Genomic DNA, 20,463 nt, shown 5'->3' with positions numbered 1-20,463 from the left:
GAGAACTGTAATGCTACTTCTTTTGCACAAAACTCACCTGCCCAGGATTTCAAGCAGTTCAGCTACACCATTAAACCGCTCTGTCTCATAGATAAATCTGCAACACACAAAAAAAACAATTAGGACCCCCATACACCTTAGCATAAGGTTGGCTAAACTGGCCAGATTTGCTTAGACAGTCAGCCATCTGACGTTTATGGAGGTCTCCCAACTTTGCCCCTAAAGATGAGATCAGTGGAAAGATTTAAAAGCCCAGCAATTTTATCTTCTTGGTGGTTGGGACCCCCATGTCAATTAAGCTTTATATTTCCTTAAAGAGAAAAAATAATAATTTTGTAGAAAAATACCTTTTATCAGTTAGAAAAAAAGCATAACTCAGTGATATGTCATATAAATCCTTTCCTCTAGGGGATCTAATAAACCTCAGCCTGACACTGTTATTACTGTCATAACGTAAGATCCATGTATACGTAATCATCCCAAGAGACATTGTGTGCATCCTGTGTTACAGTCAGTACCTGAGAAATATATTGTTGCACTGTTTTCTGATATAAGCTCGGAGTCCCAGGAATTTTCCATAAACACGATGCAGAATTGTCTTCAAATATTCACGCTCCCGGGGATCTTCACTGTCAAAAAGTTCCAGCAGCTATAAAAGTACAAAGGAAATCAGAAAGGAAGCTTAAGGGGCAGATTAATTAAAAGGGTTGCCCACTATCTGGACAATCACTTCTGAATCCCTATGTTTCCCTTCAGTATAATAATAACAACACATATACTCACCTCCGATGCTGGTTCTGTTCCAGCAGTGTTGGCACTGGCTCTCCGGGGGATAGTGTGACATAAAAATGTCAGGTGATCCCTGTGGACCATCAGCACTGGCTTCACTATTCCCTCCTAAGGACTCATTTGACATCCAGAGGAAGTGGGAGCTGCAGCTGCTCTCTCACTTCCTCCGGATGTCTTGATTTGTCCAAAGAAGGGGAGAGTGAAGCCTGCACTGATTGGCCACAGTGATCGCGTGACATGACATGACAGAGCCACTTGAACAGCTCCTGTTCCTTGAGGCTAAGTATAAGGCCGGGGTCACACTAGAGAGGAATATGGACAAGTGAGAGGCGTTAAAAGCACGCATTACACACAGACCAATGATTCTCTATGGGTTTGCTCCCAACAGCCGTATATATTTCTAGGCCGTATTCTACGGTCCGTGCCAATCGCAGCATGCTGCGATTGTCAGCATACTATGCCCGTAATACGCCAATGCAAGTCTATGGGTGCGCAAAAAATACGGATTACACATGGACCACACATGTGACTTGCGAGAAATACGCACCCGGTGTCTTTTAGCAAAGCCGGCAATTCAGTGCGCGATACAGTAAACTCACACTGACAGGTTTAATAAAGAAACGAAAGAATAGATATAGACACATAGAATACATACATTATATATATATATATATATATATGCATTCTATGTGTCTATATCTATTCTTTGGTTTCTGTTATAACCCTGTCATAGGGCTCCATTATATGTCCATTTTGCAAGTCTGCGAGAAAATCTCACCATACGGATGCCATACGGATTACATACGGATGCTGACATGCGCAAAATACGCGACCACACCTTGCTTTCGGATGACATACGGAGCACTGTTTAGGGGTCATTCATCCGTATTACGCATGTAAAATACTGACCGTATTTTGCGTCGGTTAGTGTGACCCCGGCCCTAGTGTTATTATTTTATTGGAGAAGACATAGGGATTCATAAGCGGTTGTCCGAGTAGTGGGAAACCCCCTTTTAGACTGATGTTGCAAACGCCAATCTTTATGAAGGACTCACTTGGAGTACGATGCAACAAATTCAATAAGAGTCACATGCCATTCATTTCTCTTTGGAATGCGCCTCCATGTGCCTTGCTAAAAATGCTATGCCAATCAGGAACTGGAATAGAATTTCTGGCATTAAAGTAAGAAAAGCTGTCATTTTTAATTAATTTGATAGTCGGGTGTGGCCATGCCCCTTCCCAATCTCCACCCATTTTGGAAGAGCTGCTTCAAACTGGTGTGAAAATGACAAAAGTTGCAAAATTGTTGGCACAAAAAAATTTGCAGCTTATGAAAGTTTTTAGATTAGTTTTATGACATAAAAGCTTGGCTGAATTGACTCTGTTCAGATGGACACAATTTTCATGTCTTTAAAGTTGATCTGTCACCAGATTTCATGGTACAAACTGCATAAATTACTAAGTAGATCTCTAGCAGAGAAAGATTTCCAGTTTGTCAAGGAGCGCTTCCGGCTGATTCATTAATTACTCAGAGTATTTCAAGGAATATCCAGAAAAAGAAGGGGGGTGCAGATCTAAGTGCAGAGTTTTAATTATATCAGATAGAAATAAAAAATTCTTCTCACCTTTCTGGTGTCTTGTTGCTCAGCGTATAACCCTGTGTGTTTGGGTACTGGAGTAATAGTCTGGATCTGCTGGCCTGCAGCTCAAAACAGGTGGAACGAACTACCTTGTAGGAGATTCGTCAGAGAATGCAGAAAAGGATTTCCAGTTTGTCAAGGAGCGCTTCCAGATGATTCATTAATTACTCCGAATATTTCAAGGAATATCCAGTTTATTGTCAGACATAAAAACACAACGCATTTCGGCTATACATAAAATTAGCCTGATGTCTGACAATAAACTGGATATTCCTTGAAATATTCGGAGTAATTAATGAATCATCTGGAAGCGCTCCTTGACAAACTGGAAATCCTTTTCTGCATTCGCTAAGTAGATCTCTTAAAACTTATGAGAATTACTTGGAAAACCCATATCAGAATGGCTGTTGTTGTGAGTTCATTTTCCCCTTCACCTTTGATGTCTGATGAACTCCCAATGCTGGTGAAGAGAGGTAGTGAAATTGATTCGGATGGGAAGAACCTGTTATCTGAACAGGCGGAGTGTGATTGGACATCTGGAATTTCTGAGTGGATATAAGGCAGCCGACGCCCTGCAGGGTTTGCTGATGATCCTTTCTGCTCTGAGCTCTGGCATCCAGTTTTAGTTCCTGTCTACTAAAAGCTAAGTTTTTGCCCTGCTATTATTCCATGAGATTTTGTCTGGTTTCCTTAGTGTTTGTATTCAGCCAGTCCTGGTTGGGACTGGCTGAATTCCATTTTTGTCTCTGATCAGTTGATCTCTTTGCTCTGTTTTCAGAATATACCTGAGTGCTGATATAGTGATTTTGAAGTCTAGCGACTTCAGGGCCTTTTTTCCTATCAGACGGTTGGGACATTTTTGTAGGGTTTTTTGCGGATTGCAGCCAGCATCTTTTCTGTCCTATCTAGTTAGTTGGGCCCCATCGTTTGCTCAGCCTGTCTTTCTGTCTGTGTTTTCATCTGTTTTTCACCGACAATACATGTTGGGGGCTGTCTATTGCTTTGGGGTCTGCTCTGGGGCAGTTTAGATTTTCCCTTTCCTTCTTTAGGCTTATGTAGTTCTCCGGCTGTGACAAGGGTTCTAGGGCACCGTAGGAACCCCCACGGCTACTGTTAGTTGTGGTGAATAGGATCAGGGGTCTGCAATCTGATAGCTTGTATTTTTGTTTTCTCCTCCTCCGGTGACTCATTCATAACAGATCATAACAGAATCACCAGCCATACCGCAGATTCTAGGGTACTCAATAGCAGGAAAGAATTGTAAAACAAAAAAAAAATACTTTTTCCTCTATTTCTCTGAGGCCATAGGAGGAATTTTTTCTCAATGGAGATTGAGCAATTGTCTGATCGTGTGGAGCAGCTTGCTGCTGAAGTGCGGGGAATTTCCGCCTACCTTGCTCTTTCACATGCTGCTGAACCAAAGATTCCTACTCCTGATGTGTTTTTTGGGGATCGGTCTAAATTTCTGAATTTTAAGAATTGTAAATTATTTTTTGTCTTGAAGCCTAACTCATCGGGGAGCTCTGCGCAGCAGGTTAAAATTGTCATCTCTTTGCTGCGTGGCGATCCCCAGGATTGGGCGTTTTCTTTGAAACCTGATGATCCTATTCTGACTGATGTGAACGCATTTTTTCAGGCCTTGGGGTTGTTGTATGATGAACCTAATGCTATTGATCAGGCTGAAAAGGCCCTGTTGGCATTGAGCCAGGGTCAGGATTCTGCAGAGTTGTACTGTCAAAAATTCCGAAAGTGGGCGGTCCTTACTACCTGGAATGATGGTGCCTTGGCAGCTCTATTTCGGAAGGGTTTGTCAGAAACCGTAAAAGATACTATGGTGGGATTTCCTGTTCCCTCTGGTCTTGACGATTCTATGTCATTAGCCATTCAGGTTGATCGGCGTTGGCGTGACCGCAAAACTGTACGAGAGGTGTTGCCACCTGTTGAACAAATGTATGAACCTATGCAATGTGATAGAGTTTTGTCTAGGGCGCAACGTCAGGAGTTCAGAAGGCATAATAAGCTGTGTTTTTTCTGTGGAGATGCCTCTCATATGATTTCTGTCTGCCCTAAACGAGAGAAACGTTTTGCACACACATTTGCTGTGGGTGGTGTTCAACCTAAGTTTCTTCTGGCAATTACTCTGATCTGCTCCCTGTCCACATTTTCCGCTAAGGCTTTTGTGGATTCGGGAGCAGCTCTGAACCTGATGGACTTGGATTTTGCTAAACGTTGTGGGTTTCCTATGACACCTCTGCAGACGCCTATCTTTTTGAGGGGTATTGATGCTACTCCTTTGGCGAAGAATAAACCTCAGTTTTGGACCCAGGTGGTAATGCGGGTCGCCCCAGACCATCAAGAAAATTGCAGATTTTTGGTGTTGCATAATTTGCATGATACCATCGTTCTGGGGTTTCCCTGGTTGCAAATCCATAATCCAGTTTTGGATTGGAAATCTGTGTCTGTGGTGAGTTGGGGTTGTCGTTGTGCCCTTAGTGACGCTCCTGTTTTCTCCACCTCTCCCCAGTCGCATGATGTTCCTGACTATTTGGCTGATTTTTATGATGTATTTAGTGAGAATGAGTCTGCGTCTTTGCCTCCTCATAGGAGTTATGACTGTGCAATTGAGCTGAGCCCTGGTTGTAAATTTCCCAAGGGTCGACTTTTCAATTTATCTGTACCCGAGCACGAGGCTATGCGATCCTATATTAAGGAGTCGTTGGAGAAGGGTCATATTGGACCATCCTCTTCACCCTTAGGTGCTGTTTTTTTTTTTGTGGCCAAGAAAGATGGTTCATTAAGGCCTTGTATTGACTATCGTTCCCTCAACAAAATTACTGTTAAATATCAGTATCCGTTACCCCTGATTTCTGATCTATTCTCCAGAGTTAAAGGTGCTTGCTGGTTTACCAAGCTTGACCTCAGGGGGCGTATAATCTTATTCTCATTAAGCAGGGGGATGAATGGAAGACGGCATTTAATACTCCGGAGGGACATTTTGAGTACCTGGTGATGCCTTTTGGGCTCACTAATGCCCCTTCTGTCTTCCAGTGCTTCATGAATGATATTTTCCGAGATTTTGTGGATAAATTTTTGATCATCTATCTGGATGATATTTTGATCTTTTCCAAGGATTGGGACTCTCATGTGGAACATGTTCGGACTGTGTTCCGGATTTTGAGGGAGAATTCCCTGTATGTCAAGGGATCGAAATGCCTTTTTGATGTACAGAGGATTTCATTTTTGGGATTTATTTTGTCTCCGTCAACTATTGAAATGGACCCGGCCAAGGTACAGGCCATTTATGATTGGGTTCAGCTCACTTCTTTGAAGTCCCTCCAGAAGTTTTTGGGTTTTGCTAATTTTTATTGTAAATTTATAGCTAATTTTTCTGGTATTGCCAAACCATTGACTGATTTGACTAAGAAGGGTGCTGATGCGCTGAATTGGTCTCCGGAGGCTGTTTCTTCCTTTCAGGAGCTGAAGCGAAGGTTCACTTCTGCCCCGGTTTTGCGGCAACCTGATGTCTCACTCCCGTTTCAGGTAGAGGTGGACGCTTCTGAGATTGGTGCAGGAGCTGTTTTGTCCCAAAAAGATCCTGTAACATCTAAAATGAATCCCTGTGCTTTCTTTTCCCGAAAGTTCTCCCCATCCGAACGTAACTATGATGTGGGGAATCGGGAACTGTTAGCCATGAAATGGGCATTTGAGGAGTGGAGACATTGGTTGGAGGGAGCTAAACATCAAGTCGTGGTCCTTACTGACCACAAGAATTTTATTAACCTGGAGTCGGCCAAACGCTTGAATCCTAGACAGGCTAGGTGGGCCTTGTTTTTCACACGTTTTGATTTTGTGGTCTCTTTTCTTCCGGGCACTAAGATTTGTCAACACAGACGCCCTCTCTAGGAGTTTCTTTGCTGATTCTCCTATTGTGACCAAGCCTGCTACCATCTTAGGTGAGGGGGTAATTCTTTCTGCCATCTCGCCCGATTTGAGACGTGCTCTGGAAGAGTTTCAGGAGGACAAACCTGAGCGTTGTCCCATTGGAAAATTGTATGTTCCTGACCAGTGGAGGAAGAGTGATGTCTGAGGTTCATTGCTCCGCATTGGCTGGTCATCCAGGTATTTTTGGTACTAGAGATTTGGTGAGTCGGTCTTTTTGGTGGCCCGCCTTGTCTCGTGATGTCAGGAATTTTGTGCAGTCCTGTGGGACTTGCTCCCGGTCTAAACTTTGTTCTCGCTCTAGTGGGTTGTTGATGCCTTTGCTGGTGCCCAGGAGGCCATGGACCCATATTTCAATGGATTTTATCTCCGATATGCCTGTCTCTCAGAGAATGACTGTTATTTGGGTGATTTGTGATAGATTCTCTAAGATGGTCCATCTTGTACCACTCCCTAAGTTGCCATCTTCCTCAGAGTTGGTGCCCTTGCTTTTGCAACAGGTGGTTCGCTTGCACGGGATTCCTGAGAACATTGTATCTGACAGAGGAGTTCAGTTTGTTTCTAGATTTTGGAGGACTTTCTGTTCCAAGCTGGGAATTCAGTTGTCCTTCTACTCTGCATTTCACCCTCAGACCAATGGGCAGACGGAGAGAACAAACTAGACTTTGGAGTCGTATTTGAGATGTTTTATTTCTGCTGATCAGGACGATTGGGTTTCATTTTTGCCCTTGGCCGAATTTGCTTTAAATAATAGAGCTAGTTCTGCCACTTTGATGTCACCTTTTTTTTGTAACTTTGGGTTTCATCCTCGATTCTCTTCAGGGCAGGTGGAGTCTTCTGCCTGCCCAGGTGTTGACACTGTGGTGGAGAGAATGCACCAGATCTGGGACCAATTGGTGGATAAGTTGTCTCTCTCCCAGGAAAAGGCCCAGCGGTTTTCCAACCGGCATAGGACCATTGGTCCCCGGTTTAAGGTGGGTGATATGGTTTGGTTGTCATCAAAGAAAATCTCTATGAAGGTGGCTTCTCCAAAGTTTAAACCTATTTTTGTTGGACCTTACAAGATTTTGGAGATTCTTAATCCGGTCTCTTCTCGATTGGCTCTTCCTGTTACATTCAATATCCATAACGTGTTTCATAAGTCTCTGTTAAAAAGGTTTGTTGAGCCAGTAGTTCCTGTGGTGGCACCTCCTGACCCTGTATTGGTTGAAGGTAATGTGGAATATGAGGTTGAGAAGATACTGGATTCTCGTCTGGTTAGACGGAGACTCCAGTATTTGGTTAAATGGAAGGGTTATGGCCAGGAGGATAATTTTTGGGTCCCTGCATCTGATATTTATGCCGAAAGACTGGTTCTTGCTTTTCATCGGGCCCATCCTGATCGCCCTGGTGGCGTGGATGAGGGTTCGGTGACCCCTCCTCAAGGGGGAGGTACTGTTGTGAGTTAATTTCCCCTTCACCTTTGATGTCTGATTAACTCCCTCTGCTGGTGAAGAGAGGTAGTGAAATTGATTGGGATGGGAAGAACCTGTCATCTGAGCAGGCGGAGTGTGATTGGACATCTGGAATTTCTGAGTGGATATAAGGCAGCCGACGCCCTGCAGGGTTTGCTGGTGATCCTTTCTGCTCTGAGCTCTGGCATCCAGTTTTAGTTCCTGTCTACTAAAAGCTAAGTTTTTGCCCTGCTATTATTCCATGAGATTTTGTCTGGTTTCCTTAGTGTTTGTATTCAGCCAGTCCTGGTTGGGACTGGCTGAATTCCATTTTTGTCTCTGATCAGTTGATCTCTTTGCTCTGTTTTCAGAATATACCTGAGTGCTGATATAGTGATTTTGAAGTCTAGCGACTTCAGGGCCTTTTTTCCTATCAGACGGTTGGGACATTTTTGTAGGGTTTTTTGCGGATTGCAGCCAGCATCTTTTCTGTCCTGTCCTATCTAGTTAGTTGGGCCCCATCGTTTGCTCAGCCAGTCTTTCTGTCTGTGTTTGTGTTTTCATCTGTTTTTCACCGACAATACATGTTGGGGGCTGTCTATTGCTTTGGGGTCTGCTCTGGGGCAGTTTAGATTTCCCCTTTCCTTCTTTAGGCTTATGTAGTTCTCCGGCTGTGACGAGGGTTCTAGGGCACCGTAGGAACCCCCACGGCTACTGTTAGTTGTGGTGAATAGGATCAAGGGTCTGCAATCCGATAGCTACCAACCTCTCCGGTTTTCTGGACTTAGCTTGTATTTTTGTTTTCTCCTCCTCCGGTGACTCATTCATAACAGATCATAACAGGCTGTATAATAATTTTTCAAAATTCAAACTCATTCTCCGCCCATCGAGACTGACAACCCCTCAGTGTACTTCCTCCCTGCAGCTAAGATCTCACTGCTCAGTACAAGCTGCAGCTGTGAAATAGGCAAAGTAGGATCAGAACATAAGATATATCCAGGGTCTCAAATGGAAAATCATAAACACCCTATAAAAGCTATCCTAGGATAGCTTTTATAGGGTGTTTATATGATTTTCCAAAGTAAGATCAGACTTAAAATATTTGGATTCATGGGCAATTTCAATTCTTTGTCAGGACCCCTAAAATACTCAATTTAATATCAGAATTATACAACTATTCTGACATGCAATTTGATAGTAAGTAGACCAGCCTCTTCAGGTCTAAAAGATCTATCTAATTATGTAGTACATTTGTATTCTGAAATTTTTTGACGGATCCGCTTTAAGAGTTCAAAGGGTTAGCAATATTATCATAGAAAACAATTACTGTTAGTCATTTTATCACCACAGCACTGCAGCAGTAGCAATTTCATTTAATTCTTTACAAATTGTAGCTATTAAGTCAGACAAATAGGAGAGAATGGTGGGTGGAAGAAAGACAGTAATGCGCACCAGAGAGCGTAAGTAGGTTACATTATATCTGTCTGCACACACATGGTTACCTAGTAACATCAATATTAAATATGTTTGTGCCGATTATGATGATTACAGTCAGGCAGCATATGTTGTGAGCGTGGAGAACAACATGGTAGTGGAAGAGCATATCTTCCGGTATTGGTAGGCAAGTGCACTCACCATAAGGACAAACTTCTGGTCCACATATCTCTTAGCCAGTGAAGGCTGAAAGTCCTGACTTTCCAAGAATCGAAGGAAGAATTCATATACCAACTAGAGGTAGACAAAGAGAGAAAGGAATTCACCAGCCATGGTGTTACGTGTTACAGAACCACTTAGCACCCAGAATATGTTGTGCAGTTATATGTGTGGATAATAGGTTCTATGTGAGATGCATGTCCCTAATGCATCAGCATTCCCCTTTTGTCCGCCCTCCCCCCACCTTTATAATTTCCACAGTGAACATCGGCAGGCTCCGGCCACCTGCGGCTTTTGTAATGCATGTCTGGCCTGCCGCTTTTCTATTGGCCGGCCCTCTGTATCTGAGTGATATATTCTGTGTCCTGTGAGTAAAGTGTTGTCAGACTGGAAATACATGGAGAAGCAGTGATCTTTTATATGCGCCCATGTAACCCAGGGATTCCAGCCCGCGTCATTCATTCAGACTCCAGCCAACGCAGAGCGGACCTCCGAAAACACGGGGTGGTACTGAAAGAGGTACCCCAGCTTGGTAGACCCCGTTACACATGGTTAGGGGAATAACGATTGGATATTCTTAGGCTGGGAGTCACATGAGAGTACGTATATTCTCTCATCCAAGAGAATAGAAAAATAATAATAATAATAATAATAATAAAAAAAAAAAAAAAAAAAGAATACCCCCCCAAAGAAGGTCAGACACGACTTTCTCTGTGTGAGACATGTAATAACACACAGCCCTGCTCTTCTTACTGACTTCACTTCTGGAATCTGTCATTACAAGCAGGTAAAGGAAGCAGTGCTGTGTGTCATTAGAAACACCTCTACAGCTCTCATTCCACAGCATTGTCATCTCTGCTTTATTTCTCCCTGTACATTGACAGTACCTTGAGATGAGAGCTGCAGAGGAGTTTGTATTGACACATAGCTCTGATCTACTTCTAATCTTGTTGAATGCCTCCATATACTGTATTTAATTAAAGGGAAACTGTCACCTGCAAAAATGCTATTAACCTGCAGATGTGGGGGTAATCTACAGGTTAACAGCATTGTGAACCTGCCTGGTGCTGGCACTTAGACCCACAATGTCGGGAAGAAAATAACTTTATTCCCTCGGCAGTGTTCCGGTTTCAGTCACCGATGTGTGTATAGAAAGCAGCGAATGCAACCGCACTAACGGCACTGACTGACAACTGCTCAGCATTAGGGTATGTTTCCACGGTCAGGATTGCATCAGGATTTTCTCGGGATTTGACGTAGGTAAGATATATTATTTAACAAAAAAAAAGATTTGTCATGTCTGGTCCAAACTCTTCTTTAACATTTGTCCAACCCACACTCCATTAGATAGATCTATCTATCTATAGATGATCTATGTATCTATAGATATATCTATGTATCTATAGATATATCTATCTATATATCTATTGATATAGCTATCTGGCTATTAAAATAGGGTGGCCCCCCCAAAAAAATGACGTGGCTCCCGCCAGATTGGGAAAGCCGACGGCTGGGGGCCAATATTTGTAGCCTGGGAAGGGGGTAATACCCATGGCTCTTCCCACGCTATGAATATCAGCCCGCAGCTGTCTGCATAGCCTTTACTGGCTACTAAAATAGGGGGACCCCCCCCCAAAAAAAAATGATGTGGGGTCTCCCTATATTTTATAGCCAGAAAGGCTATGCAGACAGCTGCGGCATGATATTCATAGCCTAGAGAGAGTCCATGAATATTGGACCCCCCTGGCTACAAATACCAGCCCGCAGCCTCCCCAGAAATGGTGCATCTGTACGATGCACCAATTCCGGCGCTTAGCCCCTCTCTTCCCATTGCCATGTAGCAGTGGCATATGGGGTAATAAGGGGTTAATGTCACCTTTGATTGTAAGGTGACATTAAGCCTGGTTAATAATGGAGAGGTGTCAATAAGACGTCTATCCATTATTAATCCAATAGTTAAAGGGTTAAAAAAGAGACACAGCCAGAAAAATAATATTTTAATGAAATAAAACACTACACAGTTTTCCATATTTTTATTATATGCCCAAATCCAAGCGACGCCCTCGTCACCTGAAAAATAAAACAAAAAAAAACAAACCAACCGTATACTCCCTGTCTGACGTAGTCCTAATAACGACTGTCCCACGATGAGTCCAGCTCTGCTACATCTGGATGCATGACATCTGGATATAGCAGAGCTTGTAGATGACCGCCGGAGATCTCCAGCGATCATCTACACTGTGTACGTGACCAGAGATAACCCCCGGGCACGTACATGGCAGTTCTCGCGATAGGCAAGAACTTTATGTAAATTGCTAGACATGCGTAGTAAGCTGCGTTTACTAATCATTAGATGTGGTTTTTATCTATGGGAAATTTACGCTGCGACGACGGAGCATCGCCGCATCGTAAACAGACATGCTGCGTTCTGAAAAGATGCTCTGCATGTCCGTTTACGAGGGTCTTACGCCTGCGTGTTCTAATGCATAGTGGAGACAAGATTTCATGAAATCCCCTCCACTATGCTGTAACATCTGGACGCTGCGGCTGGACGCAGCGTCAAACCCGCAGCGTTTCCTGACCGTTGAAACATACCCTTAGGGTCAGATGTTAAGCAGTGCTGGGCCACAGTTACAGCTGCCATTCTCTATACACAAAGCGGCGACTGAACCCGCTCCGGCCCCACCCCGTGACTGAAACCAGAACCCTGCTGGGAATAACTTACATATTAGAGCATTTTCTCTGCCTAAAAGCTCAATATTCATTTTTTCAAGCATAATCTACTAGTATATACAGATAGGTAAATAATATATACATACAAGTATATTCATTTGCACACATATATACTGCATATACATATATAATCACACAGTAGTGAGTGGCTGTGCTATCCAGTGCCTTGAGTGGGCACCACAGAGAGGAAAGAGGGATGACAGCACGAGTGCACTGACACTCTGCGTGTGCACATGCCTGTCCAACTTCTGCAGTGTCAGTGAGAACGTGCGGAGCCGGAGAATCAGTTTAGGCAATTCTTGCTCTGGGCAAGTGCTGTCGACCAGACTAAGGGGAGATGCCCGGCATATTGATAGAGGGCGTAGAATGACGCACTGAGCCATTGGCCTTGCCAACGTTGCACTGCGGCGTACTCTTACAAATGCAATAAACCCATATTTCTGTACTATTACTCTATACTGCAGGTATGCGTTTTATATTGAGCTGTAAAAACAGTTTAAATCAAGTTTTTATGGTGAAAGTGTAAGGGGGTGGCAGTGCTATGGGCAGTAGAGACAAGCTGCCCCTTTAAGAGACAGCACCCCCTTGGTTAGATCAGTGGGACATTCTGCGCTTCCCTGCTGTAAAGGCTGTTTTGGTTTCATCTGCCAGACTACAGAGGGGAGGGGCTGCTTTTCTGTGTGCAGAAGAGGAGATTTCTGCAGGAAGCAGACAAGCCTGCCTGAGCTGTGAGGAGAAGAATGTTCAGCCTGAGACTGACTTTGTAAACTATTCTGGGGATTAAAAGGTGGCTTTCCTGCCTTGCCGCCAGAAGCCACGAAGAAAAGACAAGGAAGGAACAGGCTTGGAATCTTCACACAAGGACAAGACCACGTTGCACAGAGCTTCCAGGGAGGACATGGCATCATCTTGCAGAGAACTGCAGGGGGCCCCCAGGAAGGAACTGAGACACCAACTTTACCTGAGTGTTAACCCCGTGTGCGCACATGTTTAGGGCTTAGGATAGGCTGCAATAGACAGAGCACGGTAGCCGTGTGGCTGGAGTAGCCAGTCAGACTATAGTTAGAGTAGCTGCATACTGTACTTTATTGTATTTTGCCTTTTGCAAAATACACTGATCTGTAATAGTTGGTGCACCAAGCCATTTGTACAGCCCAGCTACAGAATATCACTTTTGTAAATTGTTTTATGTCATTGCATACCCCTGTTTACACTTTCCTAACACTGCATTCCTTTCCTGTAAATAAATTAACCCTTTGTTGCTTGCACCTCATCTTGTGTACCGTAGTCTCCCTGCATTGTAGTGGCCCCCGGCCATCGCTTCAAAAGTCTCCCTTAAATCAATTTTCTTAGGATGTAAAAGAGCCTCCTGCCCATGTACGTGTCCATGGGAAACTGAGTAAAAAAACCAAACTATAATAAGGGGCATCAAAGGGCAACTTTTCACAGGGCACCATTAAGCTTAAGGCTTTCTCATGTTGCTAAAAGGAGATACTTTATGTTCCCTGTTTTTCTCTTCCCTGAAAATGATGATCAAAAGTCAGCCATTATGTTTTACTACTGGCCCCTCTAGTCAAAAAGCTATCTTCTGAGAGCTGAGGTCAATGATTCATTCATACTGAGGATGTTCTACTGTTATAAGTTGTGCGAAGGTTCAGTGCTGCAATGGTTATTCTTCAACGTATTCATAAATGATGTAAAGTATAGCCTTCACAGCACTGCCGCCATAGGAAATATTTACAGACTGACTTAGGCCGGGTTCACATAGCGTTAACTATAGCATAATGCTATACGAGTTATGCTATGACCACTAGCGCTGATGAATCATCAGCGCTCACTGTGACGGAGCCTCAGATGCTGCAGGCCGCGTCCAAGGCTCCGTCAGTGCTTAACGGCACATGGAGAACGCGTGTCGCTTTACGCATACGTCGCGATGCGCTACTCAATGGGGGGCTATGGTGGTGTAACGCAGTCCGTTAAACGGACTGTCATAGCGATATGTGAACCCGGCCTTAGACACGATTTGGTATTTACCTGCAAAGTAAGGATCCATGAAAATACAAGTAAAATGATTCATCTGGGGCAGAGGCATACACAGAAATTATGGGGCCCCATAGCAGAAGTTCTAATTGCACCCACCCAAAAAAAAAAATTGTCGGGGTCACAGAGAAGCATATCTCACAACTTTCCAGCCTTTACATAGTAATAGTACCCATATTGTGAATTCCTCCACATTAGCCTCCATATGCACAGTATAATGACCTTACTGTACCCCACCTCAACTCCCAAGGCAAATTATGGAGACCTCAATACAATATGATCCCTCAAATGTGACCCCCACACAGCCCCCCATGCAGTATAATAGGCCTACATACAGTATAATGACCCCTACACCTCACCACACTGTATAATGGCCCCCACTAGACCTCCACACAGTATGATGAACCCCAAACAAACCTTCATACTGTACAATTGCTTGTATACAGCATAATGACCCCCACATACCCCTTCAAATATAATGGCCCCATATAGCCTTACATGTAATATAATTCACCCCCCATAATTCTCCATATAGTATAATGCACTCCTCATGTTCCTCCATAGAATATAATGCATTCCACATGGTCCTCCATAGAATATAATGCACTCCACATGGTCCTCCATAGAATATAATGCACCCCTTAAGGTCCTCCATACAATATAATGCACCCCCATGGTCCTCCATACAATATAATGCACACCCCATAGACATCTATACAATATAATGCACCCTATGGACCTACATACTATATAAAGCACCCCACATGTTCCTCCATACCATATAATGCACTCCCCATGGTCATCCATATAATATAATGCACTCTCCATGGTCCTCCATTCAATATAATTCCCCCCATTGTCTTCCATAGATTATAATGCACTCTCCATGGTCCTCCATATTATATAATGCACTCCCCATGGTTCTCCATACAATATAATTCCCTACCCACTGTCTTCCATACAATATAGTGCACCCCCCATGGTCCTCCATATAATGCACCCCCCATGGTCCTCCATACAATATAATGCACCCCCCATGGTCCTCCATACAATATAATGCACTCCCCATGGTCTTCCATATAATATAACGTACTCCCTATGGTTCTCAATACTATATAATGCACTCCCCTTGGTCTTCCATACGATATAATGCACTCTCCATGGTCCTCCATATTATATAATGCACTCCCCATGGTCCTCCATATAATATAACATACTCCCTATGGTCCTGCATATTATATAATGCACTCCTCATGGTCCTCCATACAATATAATGCACCCCCTTGGTCCTCCATACTATATAATGCACTCTCCATGGTCCTCCATATAATATAACGTACTCCCTATGGTCCTCCATATTGTATAATACACTCCCCATGGTCCTCCATACGATATAATGCACCCCCATGGTCCTCCATACAATATAATGCACCCCCATGGTCCTCCATACAATATAATGCACTCCCATGGTCCTCCATACAATATAATGCACTCCACATGGTCCTCCATATAACATAATGCACTCCCTATGGTCCTCCCTATTATATAATGCACTCCCCATGGCCCTCCATATAATATAATGCACTCCCCATGGTCCTCCATATAATATAATGCACTCCACATGGTCTTCCATACAATATAATGCACCCCCATTATCCTCTATACTATAAAATGCACTCCCCATGGCCTCCCATAGAATATAATGCACCCCCCATGGTCCTCCATAGAATATAATGCACTATCCATGGTCCTCCATAGAGCATAATGCACACTCCATGGTCCTCCATAAAATATAATGCACTACCCATGGTCCTCCATACAATATAATTCCCCCCCATTGTCTTCCAAACAATATAATGCACCCCCCATGGTCCTGCATACTATATAATGCATTCCCCATGGCCTCCCATAGAACATAATGCACCCCAATGGTCCTCCATACAATATAATGCACTCTCCATGGTCCTCCATACAATATAATGCACCCGCCCATGGTCCTCCATATTATATAATGCACTTCCCATGGTCCTCCATAGAATATAATGCACCCTCCATAAAATATAATACACTCCCCTTGGTCCTCCATAGAATATAATGCACTCTCCATGGTCCTCCATAGAATATAATGCACAATCCATGATCCTCCATAAAATATAATGAACCCCCCAATTCAATCTCTGCAAATAAACTTTTTATGGTAAGAGCCATGAATGGTCTTAGGATATGAGACAGTAACATCCCCACCCCTCAGCTTTGCTCATGGTTAATTTTTCCACCACCCTATTTTGCACTCTGTAAATATAATATGCCCAAAAAACCCACAATACGATAACATATTTTTTAATCTTATTTTTTAGGATGTAGAAGCCTACTACGATGTCACGGAGAACAAAAAAATAAAACAAATTACAATTTCTTGCTCATGTAGTTTCTACTATACTGAATAGACTTAAAGGGATTGTCCGGGACTGAACAATGAATATGTCATCAATACTTTAGTCCCAAAAAAAACTTTTAAACGGGATATGTCACCAAATTTCACAAGACAAACTGCATAGATTATTAAATGGATTTTTAAACCTGATGATATTGTTGTACTTACTGTATTAAGAGATCAATGTAAGAATGGTTTCGTAAGACCTCAAATTAAAATGAGCATTTTAGAAGTCATTCTAGACTTATAAAATGTTTGCTTTAATATTAGTCTGCAAAACTTTCATAAAGAATCAGAAATACATTCTAACATGGATTTTCAAAGGAAGTATACCAGCTTCATTAGATCTAAGAGCCATTTAACAACGTATACAGTTTGTGCTGTGAAATCTGATTTGCTTTACCGTTGTCCATTTCTTTCTGTGAAAGCAAAGGTAAACTAGGAATGTGCATAGTAAAGGAGCATATTTCTAAGCAGAGGTAAGGTGTAAAAGAGAGCAATTGTTATATGATGTATTAATGGACAGAAAAACGACTGACTAAAAAGGTTAGAATATGTTTTTAGGAAAACAAAGAAATGAAAATGTCAATAAAGCAAAGTATTAGTACATCTGAAAAGTCACATAGCAATTGTGCCTGACATGTCCATTTACCTGCAGGTGTGGCCAGGAAGGCTCAAAATTAGGCTCATCCTCCTCAGGGTCGAACTCTGGGTTGTCAGTTGGCGGCAGTGTTCGAAATATATTCACCGAGATCTGGAGAAAAAGCATAAAGTTAGGAGTATTACTTTCATGGAAATGGTCTTTTTATTAAACTTATTAGGTCTCCTAGGAATGTATCAATTCATATCAAGTTGTAACATCGTCTCATAATCCAGATTTACCTTAAAATTGCTGCTTCATTCCCTGCCTCTGCTTTCATACAGGCTTTAATAGACCTTCTTGATTGGCTCTGCTATACCATGTGATATGATAGCTGCAAGGCATTATGTGGAAGCCTGCCCATTTGCACCCGGAGATCCCCAGTGTATTAATATCAGCTCAAAGCTGTCTACTTACCCTTTACTATGTGATGGAAATATGTGGTCTGGTCATGGTGTGGAGGTATTTGTCCCGTGTATGTGGTATTATTGATCATTTTAAAAAAAATGTATGTGACACATTCCCTTAAAGTAAAATAAATAAAAATATACCTAAAAAGAGTGTTGGATATTTTGTCACATTTTTAATGAGATAGAATAGAGTAAGGCCCGGCCAAAAGAGTCTACCTTATCATGCTGGTTGTTTAAAAAATCTTTTGGCTAAAACAAAAGCTGCTGGCTATGTATGTGATCTGGTGTTGGATAGAAACTGTTAATGTGTGATTGGTGAGTATGTGGTGCAGAAGTGGAATTTTTCCAAGATTAGGTGGTGGGTCTGTGAAAGGTTCGAGGGGTGAAGGTGGAGCTGGAGTGGAGCCTGAGCGGAGTCTCGAGGGGGCCAGAAAATGTTGCCAGTATAGGTCACTGAAATTCCTGAATTTATTGTTAAGAATAACCTCTGTATGTAATGTCACCACGTTGCGAACACCAAGCCTTTGCGAACTATCAAGTAGCCCTCACTGTGACGATACGTCCCTAATGCAACTGCTATACCTGATCACAAATCATTTATGTGGAAACTGCAAATGTTGCAATGTTGATGAATATGGCAGAAGATAATCCTTTGCCATACGCATCAACAGAGGCATTTGCAGTTTCACATCTCAAATCTTTCAGCAGCAGGTGACTGACACAGCTCAGCTCTCCACCACTGCCTAGTAATTGTGGTACTTGCAGGTACGCAGGATGCAGTGACGAGTCGCAAGACGGTATGGTGCTTTTTATTATAACGTTTATAGGCCTAGAGGTAATTTTCCTCAGTCACAGCCTGACCAACAAAAAGGGGTAACAAGGGTTGCCCTCGCAGGGGCTCTATACAAGCAAACACAAGCAGGGTAGAGCATGACTACGTCCGGCAATAGCCGGTCACTATAGGGCCATGGTATGGCCGACTACGGGTCCTTAATTATATAGTCATCTTAGCCGTCCAGACGTCCCTCGCCGTTCGGGATGGTGGTCTTTCGGCGTAGCAGTCTCTGGGCCCAGTTGCTGAAGCGTTGACAAAGTCTTCGAGCGCTCCGGCGCTCTGATGACATTGGAGTACCACAGGCCCCGGTGGAGTCCTTGGATGGATGGGCTGCAGCCCCTGGACTGGGGAAAGCGGCAGAGATGTGGGGTTGTGAGCGGCAGGCCACCTGCGCAGCTAACAGCTGCGACAGGGAATCCACAACAAGCAGAGGCTCGGCCCCTGCTGCGGACTGGAGCGGGACAGTGGTGGCCGCTGACGGCACTGGACTTGCCGCAACCACGGGTGAGGGCAGAGCGGCTGCGGGCGGCGGGAGACAGGCCACAGCCGCGGGCAGAAGCGAGTTGGCAACGGCCGCTGGTGACCGCGGGCAGGAGGAAGGCGGCGGCGGCTGCTGGTCGTCGAGGGACAGCGGTTCTCGGACGGTCGTCTTGGCGCCGTCCCACTGATGTCCAGGGGAAGTATCTCTCCTGTCTCTGGCCTCCTTCCTGGCTTGGGTGAGTCGCTCTGGCTCTCAGTCGCTCCCACGATCTCCTGCTCCTTCTGTCTCGTTCGGCTGACTCATTGTGACTCTCGTTCCCCGCCCCTTTTATATTGGCTCCTCCCCCAGTCCACCTGTCAGTCTCCACGGTCCGTCCCTGAACTCTGTCCCCCGGAACCCAGATGACGGTCCCCTTGGTTCCCACCCGGACACTCGATGGGAACCCTCTCTCCCACATAATTACAAGCTCCATTGTGGGAGGATTGCTGGAAAGTTGGAGCTGTGCAAGAAACCAGCTAACATTGATTTAAAACACACAGTCAGTATTATACAGGAGCAGACAGTGAACAGAAGCAGAATGTGAATTCTGCACTTACATTAGTTTGATGATAACTCAGAGCTGGGGCTGGTTAGGAGCATAAAAAAAGATGGAGGGAGAGGTCTGCAGCAGTGAGGAGACACAAGGGGCTGCTGGAAAATTGTTTTAGCAGTGTAAGAATAGGACCACACATTCAGCTTTGTGAATCTGGATGCACAGATGGGCAGATAGAGATTAAAAAAGACACAAGGGTATAAGAGAGAAATTGTATGTTGGCCCAAGTCTGCATTTTAACAATAAGTATGTATTTAAGTGCTTTGTGAAAAATGGTGTGATTCAGATTTTATTTGTGATGGTATAAGCCAAAAGTACATGTGCCATGCCAAATAAAATCTCTGGGCATTAAAGGGGTTGTCCAGGCTGGGGGCTCAAGTTTGCAGTCACTCTATGTGACTGCAGACTTGTGAATCCTCACAGCATGCATGGTATGTACGGTCAGGATTTTCTGGTGCTGGGACAGTTATGTGACTGTGGGTCGCCCTCCCAGGGCTGTGGGGTACTCGGTACCGGGCCGGTGTCAGGGGGATGTGTCACAGCAGCGGTGACCCGGTCCGTGGCCCTGGGCGCCCAAGCAATGGGGAGATGTAGTTAATGGTAGGATAGTTTATGACGCCACCCGTGGTGTTTGGCAAATATGGTGTTAGGCCAACTCTGCATACAGATCCGCTGGGACTGATGGTAGGTGCAGCTTAGATGGTAAAGCTCACCACAGGTGGAGCTGTAGTCCCAGGGCAGTGTAGATGTAACCGGCACGGGGATGTAGCAGTGCCGAAAGCGTAGGGAACAGACAAGACACAGCGGTTGTAGTTTCTGTACCTTTACTGAGTATATGCAGTCC

General features: G+C 43.9%; 1 protein-coding gene across 3 annotated transcripts in view; it reads right to left on the bottom strand.

Moving 5' to 3' along the window:
- The window catches only part of PPP2R5B (protein phosphatase 2 regulatory subunit B'beta), a 166,279-nt gene that overhangs the window by 68,259 nt on the left and 77,557 nt on the right, over positions 1-20,463 (bottom strand). For all 3 annotated transcript variants that reach the window (XM_073554479.1, XM_073554480.1, XM_073554481.1), the window contains 4 exons: positions 17,314-17,415; positions 9,437-9,529; positions 519-649; positions 38-97 (listed from right to left, as the gene is read on the bottom strand). In XM_073554479.1, coding sequence (XP_073410580.1) covers positions 38-97; positions 519-649; positions 9,437-9,529; positions 17,314-17,415 — 386 coding nt within the window. The remainder of the gene's footprint in view (positions 1-37; positions 98-518; positions 650-9,436; positions 9,530-17,313; positions 17,416-20,463) is intronic.

The sequence above is a fragment of the Dendrobates tinctorius genome, unplaced genomic scaffold, assembly GCF_039654945.1.
Source record: "Dendrobates tinctorius isolate UK_male_01 unplaced genomic scaffold, ASM3965494v1 ptg000211l, whole genome shotgun sequence".
NCBI lineage: Eukaryota > Metazoa > Chordata > Amphibia > Anura > Dendrobatidae > Dendrobates > Dendrobates tinctorius.
Note: the sequence above shows the minus strand (reverse complement) of the source record. Positions and strands in the feature narration are given on the sequence as shown.